Source organism: Nicotiana tabacum, chromosome 4 (assembly GCF_000715075.1).
Source record: "Nicotiana tabacum cultivar K326 chromosome 4, ASM71507v2, whole genome shotgun sequence".
Taxonomy (NCBI): domain Eukaryota; kingdom Viridiplantae; phylum Streptophyta; class Magnoliopsida; order Solanales; family Solanaceae; genus Nicotiana; species Nicotiana tabacum.
The window spans coordinates 144,401,621-144,423,118 of NC_134083.1; the positions used below are offsets into that span (position 1 = coordinate 144,401,621).

At 36.7% G+C, this 21,498-nt stretch overlaps 1 protein-coding gene across 3 annotated transcripts; it reads left to right on the forward strand.

Annotated features, from left to right (window-relative positions):
• Positions 1-295: 295 nt before the first annotated feature.
• LOC107807813 (putative pentatricopeptide repeat-containing protein At5g37570) lies at positions 296-5,702 on the forward strand. Of its 3 annotated transcripts, none has more exons than XR_001653013.2 (4): positions 296-441; positions 2,392-4,288; positions 4,825-5,280; positions 5,417-5,702. XR_001653013.2 is itself a non-coding variant. In XM_016632247.2 (2 exons), exon 2 carries the CDS (start codon positions 2,621-2,623, stop codon positions 4,292-4,294), a length of 1,674 nt encoding a protein of 557 aa, XP_016487733.1. In that variant the 5' UTR covers positions 296-441; positions 2,392-2,620. The 3 variants fall into 3 exon arrangements, 1 of the variants encoding a protein (XP_016487733.1); XR_012709001.1 differs by having other exon boundaries at positions 308-451; XM_016632247.2 differs by lacking the exons at positions 4,825-5,280; positions 5,417-5,702 and having other exon boundaries at positions 2,392-4,294.
• Positions 5,703-21,498: the final 15,796 nt, after the last annotated feature.

A 21,498-nucleotide genomic window follows, 5' to 3' on the forward strand; every position in this document is an offset into this window, starting at 1 on the left:
TAACTCAATTCACTTTACACATTACTCACTACGTCCCAAATTAGTAGTCACTTTAGCTCAAGATTTTCGCAAAATAATTATCATTTTTGAAATTCAAGACTAAATTTGTTAATTATTTCAAACTATCCCTTAATATTAAAGAAGTAAATTTTATGTTATACTAGTTATTATTATTATTATTATTTTTAATGGGCATAAGAAGAGGTAAAACGAGTTAAAATGTGACGGGAGAGTAATTCTTTATATTACTTTTTGGGGTCGAAAAATAATTATAAGAACTTAGGTGGGTAATCTCAAAACATCAGGAGATTCTTTACGAAACCAAAGGGAGCCAAGCTAGGCTTTGAACTAAAAGAGGATTGAAAGCAAGCAGAGCAGCGGCGCCTATTGTCTCCCCGCTGGTCGGTCGGAGAATCATGTCGGCGCGTCGCTCATTGTCTGGTATTTATCGGTATTTTATGTTGCTAGTATTTTTCTCTTTTACTATTTTTCACTACTTTCTAATTCTTTATATTTGCTTTCTGATTTTAATTATTCTTCTTTTAATGCATTTGGTCTCTATATTTCTTTCCTTTGAAAACCCTTTATGGTGATATGTGAAAAAAATAGAACAAAACGGGGTGGGGTGGGGGCTTCTAAGTGGAAGTGAAAATTGTCTCTAAGAGTAAAAGATGAATCTTTGCATGATATGAAGTATTGGGATAGATAAATGCAAATTAGTTTGGTAAAATGTGTTCCATATTACTTGTCTTTTTATAGTTGATATGTGTTTTAATGGTATAGTTAGCCTAGGCACATATATGTGTGCATTATAGTTGATAATGCAATACTAGGTCAATAAAGTGAGTGGAGAATCATGAGCTCTCAAGTCCTAGCAGAGGAAAAAATACTAGGTCATTTACCTTATCCAAAAAAAAGAAAAAAAGAATTACGAGGCAATTTTTTCTCATTTAGCTAACCCTTGGTGAACAGAGTTATCCGGTACCTATGTTGATGGAGATAGTAGGTACCCGGAATATTAGTCAAAGTGCGTATAAGTTAACCCGGACAGGACCGTCATTAAAAGAAAATGTACTGTATCCTCCTCCTACTCATGTCTCTGACTAGGTATTGTATAGATATTGATGTTCAGTGCTATATAGCTTAAGGAAAGGGTCACTATCAGGGGCGGAGCCACAGTACGTGTTACGGGTTCGGCCGAACCCAGTAACTTTGGTCCAAACCCTATATTTGTCATAAGAAATTCATTGAATATGTGCAAAAATTTCGAACCCAGTAACTTCAAATTCTGGCTCCGCCTCTGGTCACTATGAGGGTCAGAGAAGAGGAAATTTCAGCAAACAGATTACAGTTTCGCTTGACTAATGTGCAGTTTGTGTCAGCAAGTGAACACATGAAGTGTTAGTATGGATGAAAATTTTATAAATCTGAATTCGGAGAAGTTTGAGTGGCTTATGTGACAAATTGATAGCTGTAGTAGTGTTAACTCGTAAGTTTGGGATCTCTTTCCTGTCTGCCCTGAAAAGAGGAGCCTCGACTCTCCCCTCCTCCCCATCTTTGGCCAAAGCAGCCATTGGACTCACTCTTTGCTGCTAGCTGAAGTCTGTTTGATGTTTGTGTCTTAGTTTATTTTCTACCTAATTTACATTCATAAGATCAATAAGTCGGTTAAATTCTGAATCTTCGCTAAAAGTCTTTTTTCCATAGTTGCTTGGTGAGTAAAAGGGAAATAAAAGGCACAACACCATTCCTGTCCAACCTTCCACTCTTTTTCTTTTTGGGTATGGTTTTGTTAGATTGTGAAACTTAATTTTTGTGACATACGGTCCAACTCCTAAAAATCCAAATGTACACTTTCAGGCTAAATCCAGCCTAAATAATATGAATTAGTCAAGAGAGCCTATGAAAGTGCTGTTAACAAGAACCTTAATGGGGCGGGTACCTATATTTTATGATTTCAGGAGATAAGAGAGCCTATGAAAGTGCTGTTAACAAGAACTGCACGGGGCGGGTACCTATATTTTATGATTGAAAAATTGCCTTTTTTTTTGAGCAAAAGGTAATTGTACATTCATAAAACTCTAGCACGAAGAGAGTGCTAGGACAAACATACTTACAAGATGCAATAATTTTCCTTACATTTTCTATGACATATCTATTTACACCAAATAGATAAAAGATATAAACAAGTAAACTTTAGTGAAGATATTGCAGCTCCGATTTAAAGGGTTAGTTTTCGACAGCTCTTAGGTTCCGAAGTCGTGGAAGTTTGAGGGCTTTGCCGCACTATACTTTGTTTTCTTGTACTTTAGTTATCTCCATATACACGTGTGTGTGTCACCTTTTATTCTCAGTCACACAGCTGTGATATGCTTTCTGTTTTTTGAACAGGTGAAATTTCATCTATTTACTGGCAACAAAGGATTCCTTCTTTTGTCTTATGAGAATGCATCAAGAATATTATATCGTGGGACACATAACAGACTACTCAGTCCATGCCATAGAATAATTGGAGTGGAAACAAAAACCAAATAAGCTCCGCACTCTTAGAGGAGTCTGCCCTCATCTCCAACGAAAAAGAAGCAATGTGGAGGCACTATCACCTGCTAGTTCTGAGGCTATGTCTTTGATTAGCAAATGCTTAACAACTTCTGCTGAACCATCATTTTCACTGTCCATACCGCTTCTGAATCTGTTGAGAGCGTGCAGAACCGTAAAAAACCTTCAGCAAGTCCACACCCACATAATCCAAAAAGGCTACGAGCAAGACCATTTTATCATCAACCAGTTTATATCGCTCTGTAACACTTTTTCCTCCGATGTCTCTTATGCGACAAGTGTATTTGAGCATGTCATTCAGCCCAATGTTTATGTCTGGAATACATTGATTAAAGGGTATAGCAAACATTCATCCTTTGCTGATTGCTTCCTTATCTTGAAACAAATGAAAAGAAGTATGAATGTGATACCTGATAAGTATACTTTTCCTTCGCTGGTCAAATCTTGTTCTAGTGCCTTGGCTTTGAGGGAAGGTCAGTCCGTTCATGGGTTGATAGTTAGATATGGAACTGATAGTGACGTGTTTGTAGGGTCCAGCTTGATTGATCTTTATGGGAAGTGCAATCAGATTGAGTATGCACGTAGAATCTTTGATGAAATGCCTCTAAGGAATGAGGTTACATGGACTGCTATGGTCGTTGGCTATATATATTTTGGTGATTTATCGCAAGCGAGGAAATTATTTGATGAAATGCCCCATAAAAATATAGCCTCGTGGAATGCAATGATTAGTGCATTCGTGAAGTTTGGTGATTTGCTTAGTGCCAGGAAATTGTTTGATAGTATGCCTGGCAAAGATGTGGTATCTTTTACTACTATGATTGATGGTTATGCTAAGGCTGGTGACATGGCATCAGCGAGGTTCCTGTTTGATCAGTCTTTTGACAGAGACATAATATCCTGGTCTGCTTTGATATCTGGGTACGCTCAGAACGGGCAGCCCAATGAAGCTCTCAAAATTTTCCATGAAATGTTGTCAATGAATGTTAGGCCAGATGAGTTTATAATGGTAAGTTTGATGTGTGCGTGTTCCCAGTTAGGTCGCCTGGACCTGGCAAATTGGGTAGAACATTATATGAGCCAGAATTCATTTGATCTTAATCAAGTGCATATAGCTGCAGCCCTTGTGGATATGAATGCTAAATGTGGGAATATGGAAAGGGCGACAATGCTGTTTGAGGGGATGCCTAAGCGTGATCTAGTATCATACTGTTCAATGATACAAGGCCTGTCTATTCATGGTTGCGGTTCTCAGGCTGTAGTTTTCTTTGATAGGATGCTGAACGAGGGGCTCGTGCCTGATGATGTTTCCCTTAAGGTAATTCTGACTGCTTGTAGTCGTGCAGAACTTGTTAAGGAGGGTTGCCGCATATTTAATCTAATGATAAACAAATATCCTGTTAAGCCTTCTCCGGATCATTATGCATGCGTAGTAGACCTTCTTGGAAGATCAGGAAAACTTAAAGATGCGTATGAACTTATAAGGTCAATGCCCATTGAACCTCATGCTGGTGCCTGGGGTGCACTTCTTGGTGCTTGTAAGCTACACTGTGACATTGAGGTAGGGGAGGAAGTATCCCATAGACTTTTTGAACTTGAGCCTCAAAATACTGGTAATTATGTACTTTTGTCAGACATCTATGCTGCGGCAAATCGGTGGTTAGATGTTGCGTTGTTGCGTCAGAAAATGAGTGAGAAGGGTCTTAAGAAGATACCTGGTTGCAGTTGGGTATGAAACAATCCTTAACACTTTGTCCTATTATTGTTCATGTCTTCATGTCCTGTTTTACGTGTTTTCCCTTCATTGGAAAATTAGTCTATCTGCTTTTATCCCTTATTGCACATTTTGAGTCATTTAACTATTACATTAGTTGACTTCTTCAAGAGCACTAAAATTTGGAACTGTTTTACTTGTTGCTGGTATGAATATAGTTTGAACTAGGAGTGGAGAGATGCTTTTTTTACTTATTGAATTACTTTATTTGATCAGCCTGACGTTTTTTCTAATGTGGTTCCCTTTTAACCAGTGCCTTTTATTATAAAGTTTCAGCCTTCTTTATCAACTAATAATAACGAGAAAAACTATTCCAGTTTAGGATAGTCACCTTTATTTTTCAGTTGGAATAGTCTATGCATCTCCCAAATACTTTTCTTCTCAGCTTTTACCTATTAAGCGCGAAATTCTTTAATGTTATTTGTTTTGTAATTTGATAGCCAAGTTGAACCTCTTTCTGATTTTTTCTTATTTTACTTTGTGGGAATTAGGTATAATGTGATGGCAATTTGTGGACACTCGTTGAACAAGGAACTACAGAAGGAAATCAAAGTGGAAAAAGTGGCGAGTTGAACTAAACCAGTTTCCCATGAGTCAGGCTGCATACATGACTGAAAATTCAGATTTTTCGCACATGGAACTGGATAGTTTACTATTACAGAGAGGCTTGATCACTTTGATTAGTGGGGCAGATAAGCATGTATATGCAGATTTATTTTAAATCCAGTAGATTGAGAAGAAAATTTTCGTGATACTTGAATTTTGTCTACTGTGCTGAGCATCAGACCATCCGCTTCACTATTGGTTTCAGACAGGGTTTAAAGAGGGAAATTCCCATTGAAAGCCAACATGCTGAGGAATTGTTGGTCCTGTTAAATCAATTTCGTGCAATCAATGTCCAGTTACCGGAGCACTAGTGGAACAGTTTTTGGTTTGGCTTATATCAGGTATTAAATGTTTCATCCTTATCTAAAAAGTGGTTAATATCTCTTTTCTTTTTTCCATCTCTTTTGTATTTTTTGAGTGGTTATATGTATATCAATATTCGAGTAACTTGTTCATTTTTTTTTGCTTGTTGTGCAGCTATTTAGAAATTAGAGGATGAAGCTTTGCAGTGCAAGAAGAAAAAAGAAAGGCCTTTAGTTCAAGAATGGATCAACTCATAAACAGCTCCAATGAAAAATCGTGGTTTCTAGATTGACAATTACAATTTGATTAGATTTAAATTTCACTTCTGTCCCATATATCAAAGAGCTACTAACCAGAGTTCAGAGGCAGTTTTTGTGATTCTCTGACTTAATATCTAAATTCTTATATTATACTCCCCGTTTCAGTTTATGTGAACCTATTTCCTTTTTGGTCCGTTCCACTTGATTGTGCACGGCTGGGATCGGTAGGTCCTTGACGACTAGCTAATCTACATCATTGCTATGGCTCTTTCTTCGGTCCCTAACTGTAAGTTCTCTGTGGCTATGCTGTGTATTCTGCAAGAAAAGGTTGCATTGTTTTAAATGATTCTATTATTAGTGGAGATGAAGGATGATGAATATGATTAGATGGAACTCCCATATTAAAAATAAGGCAAAATACATTAATATCCCCTTAAAGTTGTCCATACTTTTCACTTAAACAGGCTTTTACTGTGTCATTTAGACACAAAAAACTGACATGACAATGCAAGTGTTTCTCACAATTTTCAAGGGTGTGAAATGGTCCGAAAAAACAAATTCCTCATACTTCCTGCCGGAAAATTTTCTGGTGAATATTTCTTTTAATTGTTTAGATCTTTCACTCATTACTATTATCTTCACCTTTAAATCTGGGCACACCACTAGAAATTTCTTCTCTTTCTGACTCACCAATTTCAACTACAAAATATATCACTCACCAATTTGCAGACAATAATCATGAGTCTTTTAACCAGGTTCTTTCTTCTCAAGCTCTAACAATGGACTGTGGGAATTTTCTTGACAATTTATTCAAATTAGTAGATAGATTTCAGTTCTCAACTCTCAAAAACAAGTATCATTCGTTCTCAATCAACAACTATTCGATAATAATCTAGGTTACATTCTCAAATTTCAAGTTCGAATGACCATCAATGGAGGTCTCAAAGTTGGAATAACTCCAAACTCTTCCAAATGGTCTCCTACTCAAACAAATAACCCCAACTCATATTTCAATCAGGGTCCAAATTGTGAAACTATATTTAATAGTTATAATTCCCCAACTCAAAAGCACATAGAGAAAACGAAAAGAAAAAACCAAACGGAGAAAATCCCATCAAATCAAATCATATGGAGCAGCTTAATAAAAAAAATCCAAATGAAGTACATTAGCTACATGCTTCACGAGCAACGTCGAGAAATGGGTTTGGAACGTCGAAGAGGATACAATGATTTTTCCAGCCAAAGAAGATGAACGGGGTCGGGGTTTTGTTTTTCTTCTAGTTCTTTTTCTTTTTTTAAAAGTTTTTTTTGTTAAGTTAAATCCAGGTGTCTTCCTTTTATTCGTTATTCTAGTGTGTGAATTACACACCTTTTATTAATTTTGTGTCTAAATGACACAGGCCTGGTTAAAACGTTCAAATGGAACATACTGGATTGTTTAAGTGAAAAAGTGTGGACAACTTTAAGGGTTGTCGATGTATTTTGCCTAAAAGAATCCTTTACCTTGTATAAATATATACTTGGGTTTCATATGCTCTGCAAACTTTGATGCCTAGTACTTTGCCAAAAACGGAGAAAAGGGGTTGATATGTTTATTACTTCTAAAAGAAAAGGTGCTGCTGCACCTATAATTACCAAACTGTGACGAACTTCTACAAAATTTTACTCCTTTTGAACATGAAAATATTGCCAAACTTTTTGGTCTCCAATTTTGCCTGTGGCTTCTAACTTTTTAGACATTTATTAATATGCAATAAATATTTCATATTGTCATTATGGTGATCTTAACAATTAACACCATAGGGAGAAGTAGAAGGCCATTTAGAAAACATGATCTGTTACGTTCTTTATGTTGTTGTACGAACTGCAAAATGTGATTTCGAATTCTGTAAATGCAGTTAAATTAATGAGTTAAATCACATGAAGAATAGAGAGTCCAACTTTTACATTTTTTAGATGTTTAAACTGCATGTATTTATTATCTTGTCCAGTTTAAGCCAGCTGACAGATTAGATGATCGAAGACATATCTGTGTCCTGAGATGAAAATCATGATAGCTTTTTAACACTGGTTGGTGACTGTAAATTTGCCTTCCGGCTGTTAAAACTTGCTTCTAAATCAGTTTACATCCTCTAAGCCACTTCTCAATATTTCACTCCTTTTCTGCAATACTTTGCTTATGTTTCTTTTCTTCAAGCTCAATCATGCCGATGTAGCAGTCCTTCCACCCCTAATAATTAGAAAAAATAGAATATGCGTAGTCAAAATGACTTGAAGAAATTCTGTAAAAGAGTGCATTAAGAAATTAAGATAGCACCATTTGTCTTTAAAATTGTGTTATGGGATTAGCTCTTCATTATACACCTCTTTATTTTTGAACAATTCCCTCAACATAAAGAGAAAACTAGTTATTTATGATATCAAGTAAGATATCAAGTACTCCAATTCAAAATTGGAGTGGAGCTACTAGGATCATCTATAATTGATATATGAAGTTATTGTGCATTCTTTCTTATATTTGTTTCGTTGGGAGCTCCACATTGTGTTCCTATTGAGTCTTAATTTTATCTATTTAATTATTTGTCAATATTATTTTTCAGCCCACCTATTTATTCTGAATATGATGACTGCAATTTGTTATCAATTTTAATTGTGTCCTTTTCTTGCGAGAAACTGTGTTAGATAGAGATTTTTCATCAAGATCATGTAATTTGTTCTCAAGTATAATTTCTTACTCTTTTATTTCTGATTCCAGAATCACATTGAAGTATTTCTCACTTTTCATGAGTGATCAGCAATTCGCATTCAACACACTGAAAGTACAGATTTTCTCCACTTCTTTCTCACATCCTTCAAGAAACTTAATGTAGACCTACTCCGGCTGCTGCGTTACTAGACAATTTAACACGCCATTCCATCATTCAGCGCTTAAAGTCTTCATAGTGTGCGAACTCTTTGAATGAACCAACCACCTGTTTCCAATGTAACCTATAAGGAACCAAGAACTGCAGAAAATTTCAGTGGCATAGAGCCACACAACTTGATGTATGAGCACCTATTCTTCATTTTGGTCAATTGCACAAAAGGTTATTCACATGCTACAGTGAGGTAGGGAAAGATTAATTCTCAATTAGTGTTGTCACTTGTCATTTCTTTCTAGTGACTTTTCCATCTTATGTGTACTTATTGCAATCTTGAGTTGATATTTGTGATAACTTCCCTGTTCTCCATCTTTGACTTAGACGTTAAAGAGTAAATTTTCGCCTTTGTTGTTGAAAAGCCAGGACCTATTGAGAATCTATTCTGGTCCCGCCTTAACCTATCTTACGCTTTCTTGGTCTTTTCTACCGATTTTTGGTTGTGAATTAGGATTAATCCAAGAACATTGGTATACAGTTATCTTTCGATGATCTTAATGTACTTCAGATTTTGCTTTCAGCTGAAGATGAAGGACACATCAATAGTACACTTGTCTTGGTTAATCAGTTCCTCAGATTTTTCAGTTGAGAATTCCTGTTTTTGGCGTTTTTAAAACGCTAAAAAACGAGAAACGGTCATTGCCGAAGCGATGACTATCGTTCATTAGGTCATTTTTTATGCCTACAAAATTAGGTGATTTGAAGCCAGTCACCTGAATTCATGCAGATGACGTGGACTATAGTACACAAAAATATGGTAATCGTTGTGAATTCCTGTTTTTTGGCGCTAAAATGCCAAAACAAAAAGAACGGTCATGCCGACGTGATTGACTATTTTTCATTAGGTTGTTTTTTTATGGGCTTGGCGATTCGGATCCGGTCGTCCGAATTCATGTAGATTGCGTGGATTATAGCACGCGAAAATTTGGAAATCATCCTGAATTCCTGTTTTTAGCCCTAAAATGCCAAAAAATGAGGAATAGTCATGCCGAAGTGATGATTATTGTTCATTAGGCCGTTTTTTATGGACCCACAAAATGTTAGTCGATTTGGAGCCGGTTGCCCGAATTCATACGGATTGGCGTGGACTATAACACATGGAAATATGGAAATCGTCCCGAATTCCTTTTTTTTTTGGGCCATAAAATGCCAAAAACGAGGAACGGTCATGCCGAAACGATGAGTATTGTTCATTAGGTCATTTTTTATGGGCCCATAAAATTTTAGGCGATTCGGCACCGGTCGCCCGAATTTATGCAGATGGTGTGGACTATAACGCATGATAATATGGAAATCGTCCTGAATTTTTATTTTCTGACCCTAAAACGCTAAAAAACGAGAAACGGTCATGCCGAAGCGATGACTATTGTTCATTAGTTCATTTCTTATTGACCCGCAAAATTTTAGGCGATTCGGAGCTGGTCGTCCGAATTCATGCAGATAGCGTGGACTATTATAACACACAAAAATATGGAAATCATCATGAATTCTTTTGTTTTTGCTCTAAAACACCAAAAAACGAGGAACGATGATGCTGAAGTGATGACTAATGTTCATTACGTCGTTTTGTGATGGGCCCAAAAAGTTTTAGGCGATTTGGAGCCGGTCACCCGAATTCATACGGATTGGCGTGGATTATAGCACACGAAAATATGAAAATCGTCCCGAATTCCTGTTTTTGGCCATAAAATACTAAAAAACGAGGAAAGGTCATGCCGAAACGATGAGTATTGTTCATTAGGTCGTTTTAATGGGCCCGTAAAATTTTAAACGATTCAGATTTGGTCGCTCGAATTCATGCAGATGACATAGACCATAACACACAAAAATTTGGAAATCGTCTCGAATTCCAGTTTTTTGGCCTTAAAACGCCAAAAAGAAGAAATGTCATGCTGAAGCGATGACTAATATTCATTAGGTCATTTTTTATGGGGCCCACAAATTTTTAGGCAATTCGAAGCCGAAGTTTTTGTGCCAAATGGTAAGTTTTGGATCCTTTCAACTAAATGGTGAAAAGAGGAAGAAAGACATCATCATTGAATTATGTGAAGTTTTACATATTTATTGTGTAATTGTTCATGGTCTCAAATGTACATTGATATAGTATATATTGTTGGAAATCATGGGCAAAAGAAACAAGGAGAATTAAGAGAGTTGTATCCTAACCGATTAAATCTCCATCCTAATTCTTGCTCTCTAAAGAATGTAAACCTTCAAAATCTCAATAAAGTTGGAATTCATATTCATTAGGATCATGGTTATTCCTATTTTTATATTAAGTTGAAATTAAGTTAACTCAGTTGTTTTTATATCATCAGCTTGGTATGTAAGGGGTTAGAGTTAGATTTATGTTTGCTACCATGTCATACTCTTTCTTTCTAGCTCATTTTCATCCTTTTTAATTTGCCTTTAAGTGCTTGTGAGATTTATTTAGAGTAAAAAATAAAATCTGGCGTTAAAATGGCAGACTTGTGATTTTCATTTTGTTATTTCGCAAATGGCATTGAAGATGGGCCATGTTAGATTGCATCATTTTGATCATGATTTTAAGTAATTGGCTTTTTTACACGCTTAATCATTTTTTTAACTATTATTTTAAAAAATAGCATCATTTATTGTTTATTCCATAAAGAGCACTTTTTTTTTCATTATTAGCATATTATAAAAATTAAGCTAACATTCAATAAGTTAACTGACTCACCAATCACAAGAAGTACTTTTTTTGTCCATCTCCATTCTCCCTTTCCAACATTCATCTTCTTCACTCTATTTTTGAAAATCTGATGCATATGTGAATGCCACCTAATCAAGATGTATTGATTTATATGTCTTTTATACTTTGTATATCAAGTATCACTTTAATTCAAAATATATTTTTATATATATAATTGTTGTATATTTATTTGTGAAGTGCCATCTTATTTTAAGATGTATTTTTAATGTATATTTCAAATATATTTTATATGTCAAGTTTCATTTTAATTCAGGATGTATTTTTTATGTATATTTTTTTTTGTATATTTATATGTCATCTTAATTAAATTTAAGATATATTTTTTTTTATGTATATTTCATATGTCTAAGTATCATATTAATTGAAGATGTATTTTTTATGTATATTTTTTATATATTTTATATGTATTAATTCAATGTATATTTTTTATATATATGTTTTGTATATTTTAACATATATTATTATCGAAGTAAGATCTTTATGTTAAGAAAGGAAGAAAGAAGGAAGAGAAAAACTTAAGAAAGATAATGAAAAAGAAAACGAATGGAAAAATTTTAGAAAATATATTGGATTCGGCAGAAAACAAAATTAAGAAGATGAAGAAAAAGAAGGAAAGCTAATAGATAAAGAGAGAAAAAACGCATGATTTTTGTACAAAGAATTATTGACTTTCCATTCAAATTGCTTATGTTTAGGGATTAGTAATTAATATTCTTATTTTAATGGAATTGTTTGCTACAAATATAAATATTTTCCTGCCACAACTGTAATATTGGATTTCATGCTAAAAATTTATTATATTTCTTTTAAACTGTGATAGTTATATAAAGTTTCCATTTTAATTCAATATCAAGATTTAGATTTTGATAACATTGGGTTTGGGCGAGTTGGCTTCTTTTTGGTGTCCAGTAGAACATAAGTAGAAATAGTGTGGTTGGCCAGTTTTTGGCATGGTATTTAGATGGTATTTAGAGTTTATCCACCATTTTAAATATTGAGCAAAAAAAGCCAGCTTTCAATTAAAATTAGCATTAAAGAACCTTTTTGCCTTTTGATCTTCATCTTCTTCCTTTTGCCTTGATACTCAAATGCATAGCGGAGCTATCGTTATAGTTATGAATTCAACAAAATCCAGCAAATTTAGCTCAAATTATATTTTGTATTAAACTGAATAAAAAAGATTGTGGTTCAAAATCTAGAAGCTAAAGATCTTGGCTCCGCCCCTCTTCAAGTTGAAAGGCCAGCAGTTAGAGAGACAATATAGTTGCAGTTACTTAGTACCTTTCATCTATTCATTAATTCCTACATTATGCAATTGTTACTGCATTTTTCTCTTTGTAGTTGAGTGTAATCTTATGCTATAGCATTCTTTATAAGGAAGGAAGGTACATTCTTTGTAAGTTGAGTTTAATCATGTTCAATTGGTCATATACAGTGATTATTTGTTCCAATTGTATATTTTTCTCATTTATTTATTTTTTCTTTTTGTTTAGAATATTGAATTTGAATAAAAGGAAATAGAGTTGCGGCAAAATTTCGAAAAAAAAGTAGATTCCAAAAAAGCAAGCGAGCTTAAATAATAAGTTGAAATCGTACATATAATTTTAAGTGAATTTTCATGCACTTCATGACATTTCATATCATGTTGACATCTAATTCAAGCGAGAAAAGACTCAAGTTGAGCAAAAAATGAAACAAAATAACAAAGTTTAGAAAATTTTAGGGGCACCAAAAAACTCATAAATTTAACCGGATAAATATAAGGAGAGCTTACTGAATTAACACTATAAAGGCACAATTTAAGAATTATAATTGCTCTAAAGAATTATGTCCAATTTTGAGGTCTTTGTATTGATAAGACATCAGAGCATCCAACGCATTGTAGGGGATAGAAGTTAAGGGAAAGACTCAACGTCTTTTGTAGGGTTTGCTTTAAGTCTTTTTCTTTAACTTCTTTCATATGGTTGGCAAGTGAACTGAGAGAATTGATCAAAATTTACTAATAATAAATATTTTCATTTTTTGAATATGGAAAAGTTAAACAGAGAAAAAAAATTAAATGTTTCCACTTAATTTCTGTTAACTTTCACCTATAGTGCGTTGAATGACAAACTGACTTATGATCAAGTACTCACAAGTAATTTCTTAGAAGGAATCAGAATCAAGAACTGTATTGCATTTATATTACCGGTTTAGCAAGCTCTTGTTTAATTTTATTTGCTTGAATTTATGGATGTGTCAACTTGTAATTGCCAAAATTTTCTAAACCTATTTATTTTATTTCAAAATTTAACTAAGGGAATTCGCTAAAGTCCTACTTCATCACTCTACAAGAGAATAAAGTAATGATCACGCCCAACTATGCCTTATATAAAGGACTTAGCGGTCGTTGCAAATATATTCCGGCTAATAAGTCCGGTGTCGAATCCCACAGGGAATTAACCTATCAAACACAACTACTAGACTCACATAAATTCACGCAATCAATCTTCAGAAATATTTAAGTAACAATTTGGGTTTTTATTAACTAAATATTACGTAATAAAAATACAATAATTAATACCTAACTACGAACGGGTTGTAAACAAGAATTGGAATGATCTAAGGTTGTGATTTCCCCTATTGTCGGAATCTTTTCCGCTATGTTTTCTACAAATTTGCCTAAGTCTTCTCTATCGACCATGAGCACTCTAACTGTTGTAACTCTCTCCCGAGTAATTACCATAATTTACTAGACATATTTTCCCGAATTACGCTAGCTGGCATTAAGTACAGCTCACTCAGATCGCACCAAAGTTTCGTTATCCCTAATCCCACCTTTAAACCTCCATATTGATCCCTTATATATGTTTAGGAGTGATGTTGTTCAAAAACTACCTAAATATGTACTCTCTCCCGAGTAATACATACTAAATAGGCACATCTAATTGAGGGCCCTTCAATCAACCACAATACTAATATAGTTGAACAAATAGAGAAAATACTACGGTAAATTTATATTAATGTAACAAGAAAATCATCCTTCAATAGGTTCCATCAAAATCTTAGACTATGGATTTAGCTACTCATGATCAAAGTAACAATATCCAAAGTATGTTGCATAATAAAAGTACAAGATAAAGATAAGGTGATGTAGACATTGTTGACTCTAACTCCCGGCGATTGTTCTATGAGCTATCCTTGCCTCATGTTGCAAAAGTCCCTTCAAGTAGCGTTTTTAGGTCTATTTATATGTGTAGGAAAAGACCTAAACGTGTAGGCCAAGTCCTAGTCAAACCCGTAAACGAATTAAGTCTTCAAAACTCGGATTGGACTTGGCCCCAGTCCTGGCGTCGCCAGCCTAACGCCTGATGAACCTGGCTCCAGACCTGGCGTCGCCAGCCTAACGCCTGGTTTTGCTTGGCCTTTGCTTTACGTCGCCAACATAACGCCTGATTCAAGCCTGGCGTCGCCAGGTTCTCTCATTCACTGCTCCCGCACACGCTTTCGACTTGTAGGTCTCCTTTTTCTTCTACTTTTATCTCCAATTCACCTACACATAAAATGGACCCTATTACACGCAAATAAGATGTATTTTATCAATAAAGCGTATAAAAATGCAAGGCGAATAATGTGCTAAACCATGAATTATAGCCACACATCAATATCCCATACTTAAATAATGCTCGTTCTCGAGCAATCAAACTACACTCATAGACACAACCTATTAAGCAATTCCCTTAACTCCTTGCACCAAGAATATTTAAAATAGTCTAAGCACCACGGTGTAACATCCTCGCCTCAAGATTTGACTCGCATACCATGACTTATTTACAAATCACTTACTTATTCTAACATGGAGGTCAATAACATTACCTTTCCTTTATGAATCACGTGCCCTCACCCAACAAAGAGCTCAATTCCACACACGATGAAGTTTAAGAACGTAGGAACTCAAGATAGGAAAAATTCACTCGCTCTCAGAAATAACATTCATATGCCATAAATGATGCACCATAGGCTTGCCCGTAGTGTAATACTCTACTAATCGAGTTAATTCAATCTAAGATCAAGTAGAACTTTCATTGGTTGTAATGTAGGCTGAGGGTCGGGTAGGATACATTTGGATATGAGTGACTACACCTCCCTTAAGCACTTTGATACATATACTTTAATACACAGCCCATACTTATGTCAAACCCAACATTCCACCCTTACTTCAATTTATATTACTCCATATTTCTTTAAGCACACGTATATTAAGAGTCGCCACTTATCAAAGAATATTCTTTTTCACAGCAATACAACTATTTTTTTCTTTCTTTCTTTTATTTTTCAATTCAAGCGGCTCTTACTTTTTCAAAACAGTGCACCTTTCTCCTTATTTCATTAGTTCCACTCAAAAATCAAACCAACCGCACCACACTTTAACTTTTACAAAGTTCATAACAATTCAAGTGCTCATTAGAGGTGAAAAAGTTCAAACAGATGGTTAATTCAAACAATTAGGTAAGGCTTGTAGTGTGGTTGCCAAAGAAATAGGATTACAAGCTCAAAGGGGTTAACTACGTTACATAACCTTTAGGTGGGTGAATTATATATATCTGGCTTAACAAAGAAACGCCTATATCACTTCTCAGACTGAACAAGACTACTATTTCGCTTTGCACACACACATGGCAAGTTTTAGACATCAAATGCAATGCACTGAATACATACAAAACTCATACACACATGGCACATAACTCACTCAGGATTGGTTTCATCGCGACACTCCAGTTAAAGCAGTTAAGCAAAATTAGGAATCTACGATTTAAGGTATTTATGCTAGAGTCAAAAAAATGAGCCTAAGCGTCACAACCATAGTATTAACTATTCTCAAGGCATAAAAAGCTAAGAGATATTACTATAATTAAAGGCATAGCTCCGTGATTCCTACTCCTAAAAATTAAAACTAACTATACCCGGTTCAATTAAAAGCCCTTGGAAAAGAACCGCGGCACAAAGAAAAAGCAAGGAGGAATTACTACACTACCTAAAAAAAATAATCTTTTTGGTGTTTTTTCTCTAGACTTACTTCCCTCAAGAAAACTGTCTAGCAGATCCATCGTCGGGAAGAGTCCAGTTATTTATTTTTATTTTATTTTATTTTTTTATAACTAAACAAATAACAAAAACAAATCACTAAACCAAATTCTTAAAATAAATAACTAAAACAATTATCTAACGAAAACGACACTTACTAAAACAACAAAACAAACAGCTACAAGTAATTTTTTACAAGTCCTCACCCCACACTTAGATCATGTATTGTCCTCAGTGCATGCACAAATTGGCAAAACAAGACAAATGAGTAGTGTGCCCAACATTCCGAGGTTACTTAGACTTCACCTCGTATTTCCTTAACATTAGAATCAAACAACCCCACACTTAATATTTTAACGTGGTGCACGACTACACAACACTAGTCTATTAATCCCGGAGACTCAGGCTCCATTGGGGACAAGGAATGCCTTTGAGGCATTATTGCAAACACTTAGCATGCACTAGTACCATGGGAGTGCTTGTAGAGGTGAGGGATTGCCTCACCCTCCCAAATCGTCTCGGGAGTTTCTTACTACCACTTGTTTACACAATAACAACACCATTTCTATGGGGTTCATGGGGTTGGGACACAGAAACACAATATTACAATGAAGAACAACTCCAGATTTTTGTGGATAATCTCATACCTTCATCCAACTCGAAATGAGAAAGAAAGGAGATAAAAAATTATACCTTAGATATTGTAAGATGTGGGCTTTGCCTTTGAACTGTTGTTTCCAGTAATTGAAGGAGGAAAAAAACTTGCTTGACTTCAATGGGGTTAGGATGGGGATGGATGGCAGTGTATGTGTGTGAGTGTTTTGTGAGGAGTGTAGTGATTTAGGTTAAGGTTTTATTCTATGTTAGTTTGGGCATTTAAGTTAGAGTCCAAGAAGGGAGGGGTTAAAAGAAATAAGGGACAAAAATTAAAATAAGCTGAAGAAAAATACTTGCTTGGCCTTATCCCAGGCGGCGCCAGGCTTAGAGCCTGGTGGACCTGGCCTTAGCCCAGGCGACGCCAGGCATAGCGCTTGATGCTCCTGGCTTTACCCCTCGAGCTGTGAGTCATGGCGCCTGGTATCCTTCATGTGACGTTTAAAGCTCTGCTCGTCTCACCCAAAATCCTCTACAAGCTTGTTAGTACCTAAAAACAAAAAGAAAAATTCTAACTACACTAAAATCAACTATGAATTGGGTTGCCTCCCAACGAGCGCCTTAGTTAACGTCGTGGCACGACGAATACAACAGTCCAATGGGTTGCCTCCCATGAAGCGCCTGATTTAACGCCGCGGCACGGCGCAAATAATTACACTTAAGGCTCGCTTAACCTTGGTGGCTTGAGCAAATGAGTCACCGACACTACTTTTGCATCTTCCATACCCAAATAATGTTTTAACCTGTGCCCATTGAAAACGTGCGAGAGTCATTTGATGCAGCAATCTCTATGGCTCCGGTTCGGTGAATCTCTACCACACTAAATGGTCCCGACCATCGTGACTTTAACTTACCCGGAAATAACCTCAACCTTGAGTTGTATAGCAATACCTTATCTCCGGGTTTAAAACTCCGCCTAAGAATATTTTTATCGTGTATTATTTTTATTCTCTCCTTGTATAATCTTGTGCTCTCAAGAGCGTGGTAACGAAATTCATCAAGCTCGTGCAGATTTGTGACTCTACTTGTGCTCGCACCTTCTATATCGAGATTCAACTGCTGCAGTGCCCATAAAGCTCTATGCTCCAACTCCACTGGTAGGTGACATGCCTTCCCAAATACCAATTTATACGGCGACATACCAATCAGAGTTTTGAAAGCGGTACGATAGGCCCAGAGTGCATCATCTAACTTTCTTGCCCAATCCGTTCTTGTAGAATTCATAGTCTTTGTCAAAACACACTTTATCTCTCTGTTCGACACTTCTACTTGCCCACTCATTTGTGGATGATATGGGGTGGCAACCTTGTGACGTACACCATACTTTTCTAACAGCTTTACGAAGGCTCGATTACAGAAGTGAGTGCCTCTGTCACTGATTATCGCCCCTGGAGTGCCAAATCGGGTGAATAAGTTCTTTCTTAAAAAGCCAATTACCCCCTTAGCATCATTTGTCGGGAGCGCTGCAGCCTCCACCCATTTTGACAAGTAGTCCACAGCTATGAGTATGTATTTGTTGTCATATGAGCTGACGAAGGGCCCCATGAAATCGATTCCCCACACGTCAAACACTTCTACCTCTTGAATTGGGTTCATAGGCATCTCATGTCGGCGGGAAATATTCCCAGTTTGTTGGCATTCGTCACAACCTTTCACCCATAAGTGTGCATCTTTGTCGGCCAGTAAAAGCCCGATTCCAGCACTTTCGTAGCGGTCCTTACTCCCCCGAAGTGGCAACCATATGGTGATGTATGACAAGCCTGCAAAATATAAGATTGGTCTATCTCGGGGATACATCTCCGTATTATATTATCAACACAAATCCTGAACAGGTAAGGCTCATCCCAATAATACATGTGATAGTCACGAAAGAACTTTTTCTTTTGAACAGAGGAAAGATCATAGGGGACAATACCGCTTTCCAGGTAGTTTGCAATGTCTGCATACCATGGCGCTTCCTCCAATGTCACTGCTAGAAATTGTTCATCTGGGAATGTCTCAGTTATATCTTCTACCTCGACTTTCTTTTCAGCTCCCTCCAACCTTGAAAGGTGGTCTGCCACTTGGTTCTCTGCCCCTTTTCTATCGCGGATCTCTAAATTAAATTCTTGTAGCAAAAGAACCCAACGGATCAGGCGTGGCTTTGACTCATTCTTTGCTATCAAGTACCTAAGTGCTGCATGGTCAGTATAAACAATCACTTTTGAACCAATCAAATAAGACCTGAATTTGTGGAATGCAAACACCATATCCAACATCTCTTTCTCAGTCACGGTATAATTGAGTTGTGCATCGCTTAGCGTTCTGCTTGCATAGTAAATTAGGTGCACCAGTTTATCCTTCCGCTGCCCCATGACTGCTCCTATAGCATAGTCACTCGCATCACACATGAGCTCAAACGGTTGCTCCCAGTTGGGTACAACGATGATTGGTGCAGTCACCAGTCTCCTCTTCAGCTCCTCAAATGCTAACCTACAGTCATCAGAAAACACAAAAGAATGATCTTTTTCAGGGAGTTTACATAAGGGGTTAGCAATTTTAGAGAAATCCTTTATAAATCGCCTGTAGAACCCGGTGTGCCCAAGGAAACTTCTTACTGCCTTGACTGAAATGGGCGGTGGTAACTTCTCAATCACGTCAACCTTAGCATGGTCAACCTCAATACCCTTACTGGACACTTGATGCCCCAACACTATACCTTCTTGTACCATAAAATGGCACTTCTCCCAGTTCAGCACTAAATTTGTCTCCACACACCTGTTCAACACTCTTCTTAAATTGTGAAGACAGTCTTCGAATGAATCCCCCACCACAGAGAAATCATCCATAAAGACTTCTATAATATCTTCAACCATATCAGTGAAAATGGCTAACATACACCTCTGAAAGGTGCCCAGTGCATTGCATAGGCCAAAACGACATTCTTCGAAAGGCAAAGATGCCATACGGACAAGTGAATGATGTCTTCTCTCTATCCTCATGGGCTATGGAAATCTGATTGTACCCCGAATACCCATCCAAAAAACAGAAGTGAAACCTCCCAACCAATCTATCCAACATTGGTCAATGAATGGTAAAGGAAAATGGTCTTTCCGGGTGGTTGTTTTTAGTTTTCTATAATCCATACAAATTCGCCAACTCGTAACTGTACAAGTCGAGATCAACTCATTATTCTCATTGGGCACTACAGTCATTCCACCCTTCTTTGGCACACACTGAACTGGGCTGACCCAGTTACTGTCAGATATTGGGAAGATGATTCCCGCATCTAACCACTTGATCACTTCTTTCTTCACCACTTCTTTCATGTTAGAGTTCAGTCTTCTTTGATGTTCTCTGGAAGGTTTGTGACCATCTTCCAGTATAATCTTATGCATACAAAATGTCGGGATGATCCCCTTAATATCTGCAATGGTCCAGCCAATCACAGTCTTGCATTCCATTAACATCTGCAAAAGTTGTTCTGCCTGCACATCTAACAAACTGGATGAGATAATAACAGGTAAAGTGGATTTAGGTCCCAAGAAAGCATACCTGAGGTGAGACGGTAATGATTTTAGCTCCAACTGTGGTGGCTCTTCAATTGATGGCTTAGCTGGAGGTGTTTTTCTTTTTTCTAAGTGTAAGGGCTCTAATTCGAGCTCTCTTTTCCAGTACCCTTGCCTTTCAAGGGCCAAAACCCACTCTGCCAAGTTTTCATCATCCATTTCTTCTAAGTTCATGAGGCATGCTGCTAGAGGGTCTTTTGCGTTCAGAGTCTCATCTTCCTCCTCCAAGATCACATCTACAGCTTATATCAGAGAGCTGTTAGCAAACTCACTGGGTAGCCGCATAGATTTCTGCACATTAAACGTTATCTCTTCATCGTTCAGTCTCATCTTTAGCTCCCCAGTTTCACAATAAATTAGGGCTTTCCGAGTGGCCAAGAATGGCCTTCCCAAAATTATGGGAATCTCCTCGTCAAACCGGCAGTCTAGAATGACAAAATCAACTGGGAAAACAAACTTCCCCACCTATACTAATACATCATCAAGGATACCAGAGGGCCTCTTCACTGTCTGATCGGCCAGCTGTAATAACAATAGACGTGGGTCTAGCTCTTCCAATGCCTAACCTTTTGTAGATAGCCAAGAGCATCAAGTTTATGCTTGCCCCCAAATCACAAAGTGCCTTAGCAAATGCATAGTTGCCTATTGTGCATGGGATTATGAAACTCCTTGGATCAGATAACTTCTAAGCTATGGGTCTTGTCACAACAACACTACATGTCTGAGTCAGTGTAACCATGGTCAAGTCTTGAAAGTCGAACTTACGAGATATCAAGTCCTTCATCATTTTTGCATAACCAGACATTTCCCTTAAGGCGTCAATCAATGGAATGTTCACCTGAATTTGCTTCAACATCTCCAAGAATTTCTTATATTTCTCATCTTTTTGATGTTTGGCCATTCTCTGGGGGAAGGGTGCTGGAGGCCGCTTCTTTCCTGTGATTTGATTTTGAACCTGCTCTGGCACTATTTTTACTGCCTTCTCTTGCTCTAACTCAGTTTCCTTTGCGACCTCTTTTTCTTTGCTTGTTTCAGCTGGCGCATGTTGTACCGTCACCTATGTTAACCCTGTTGATTC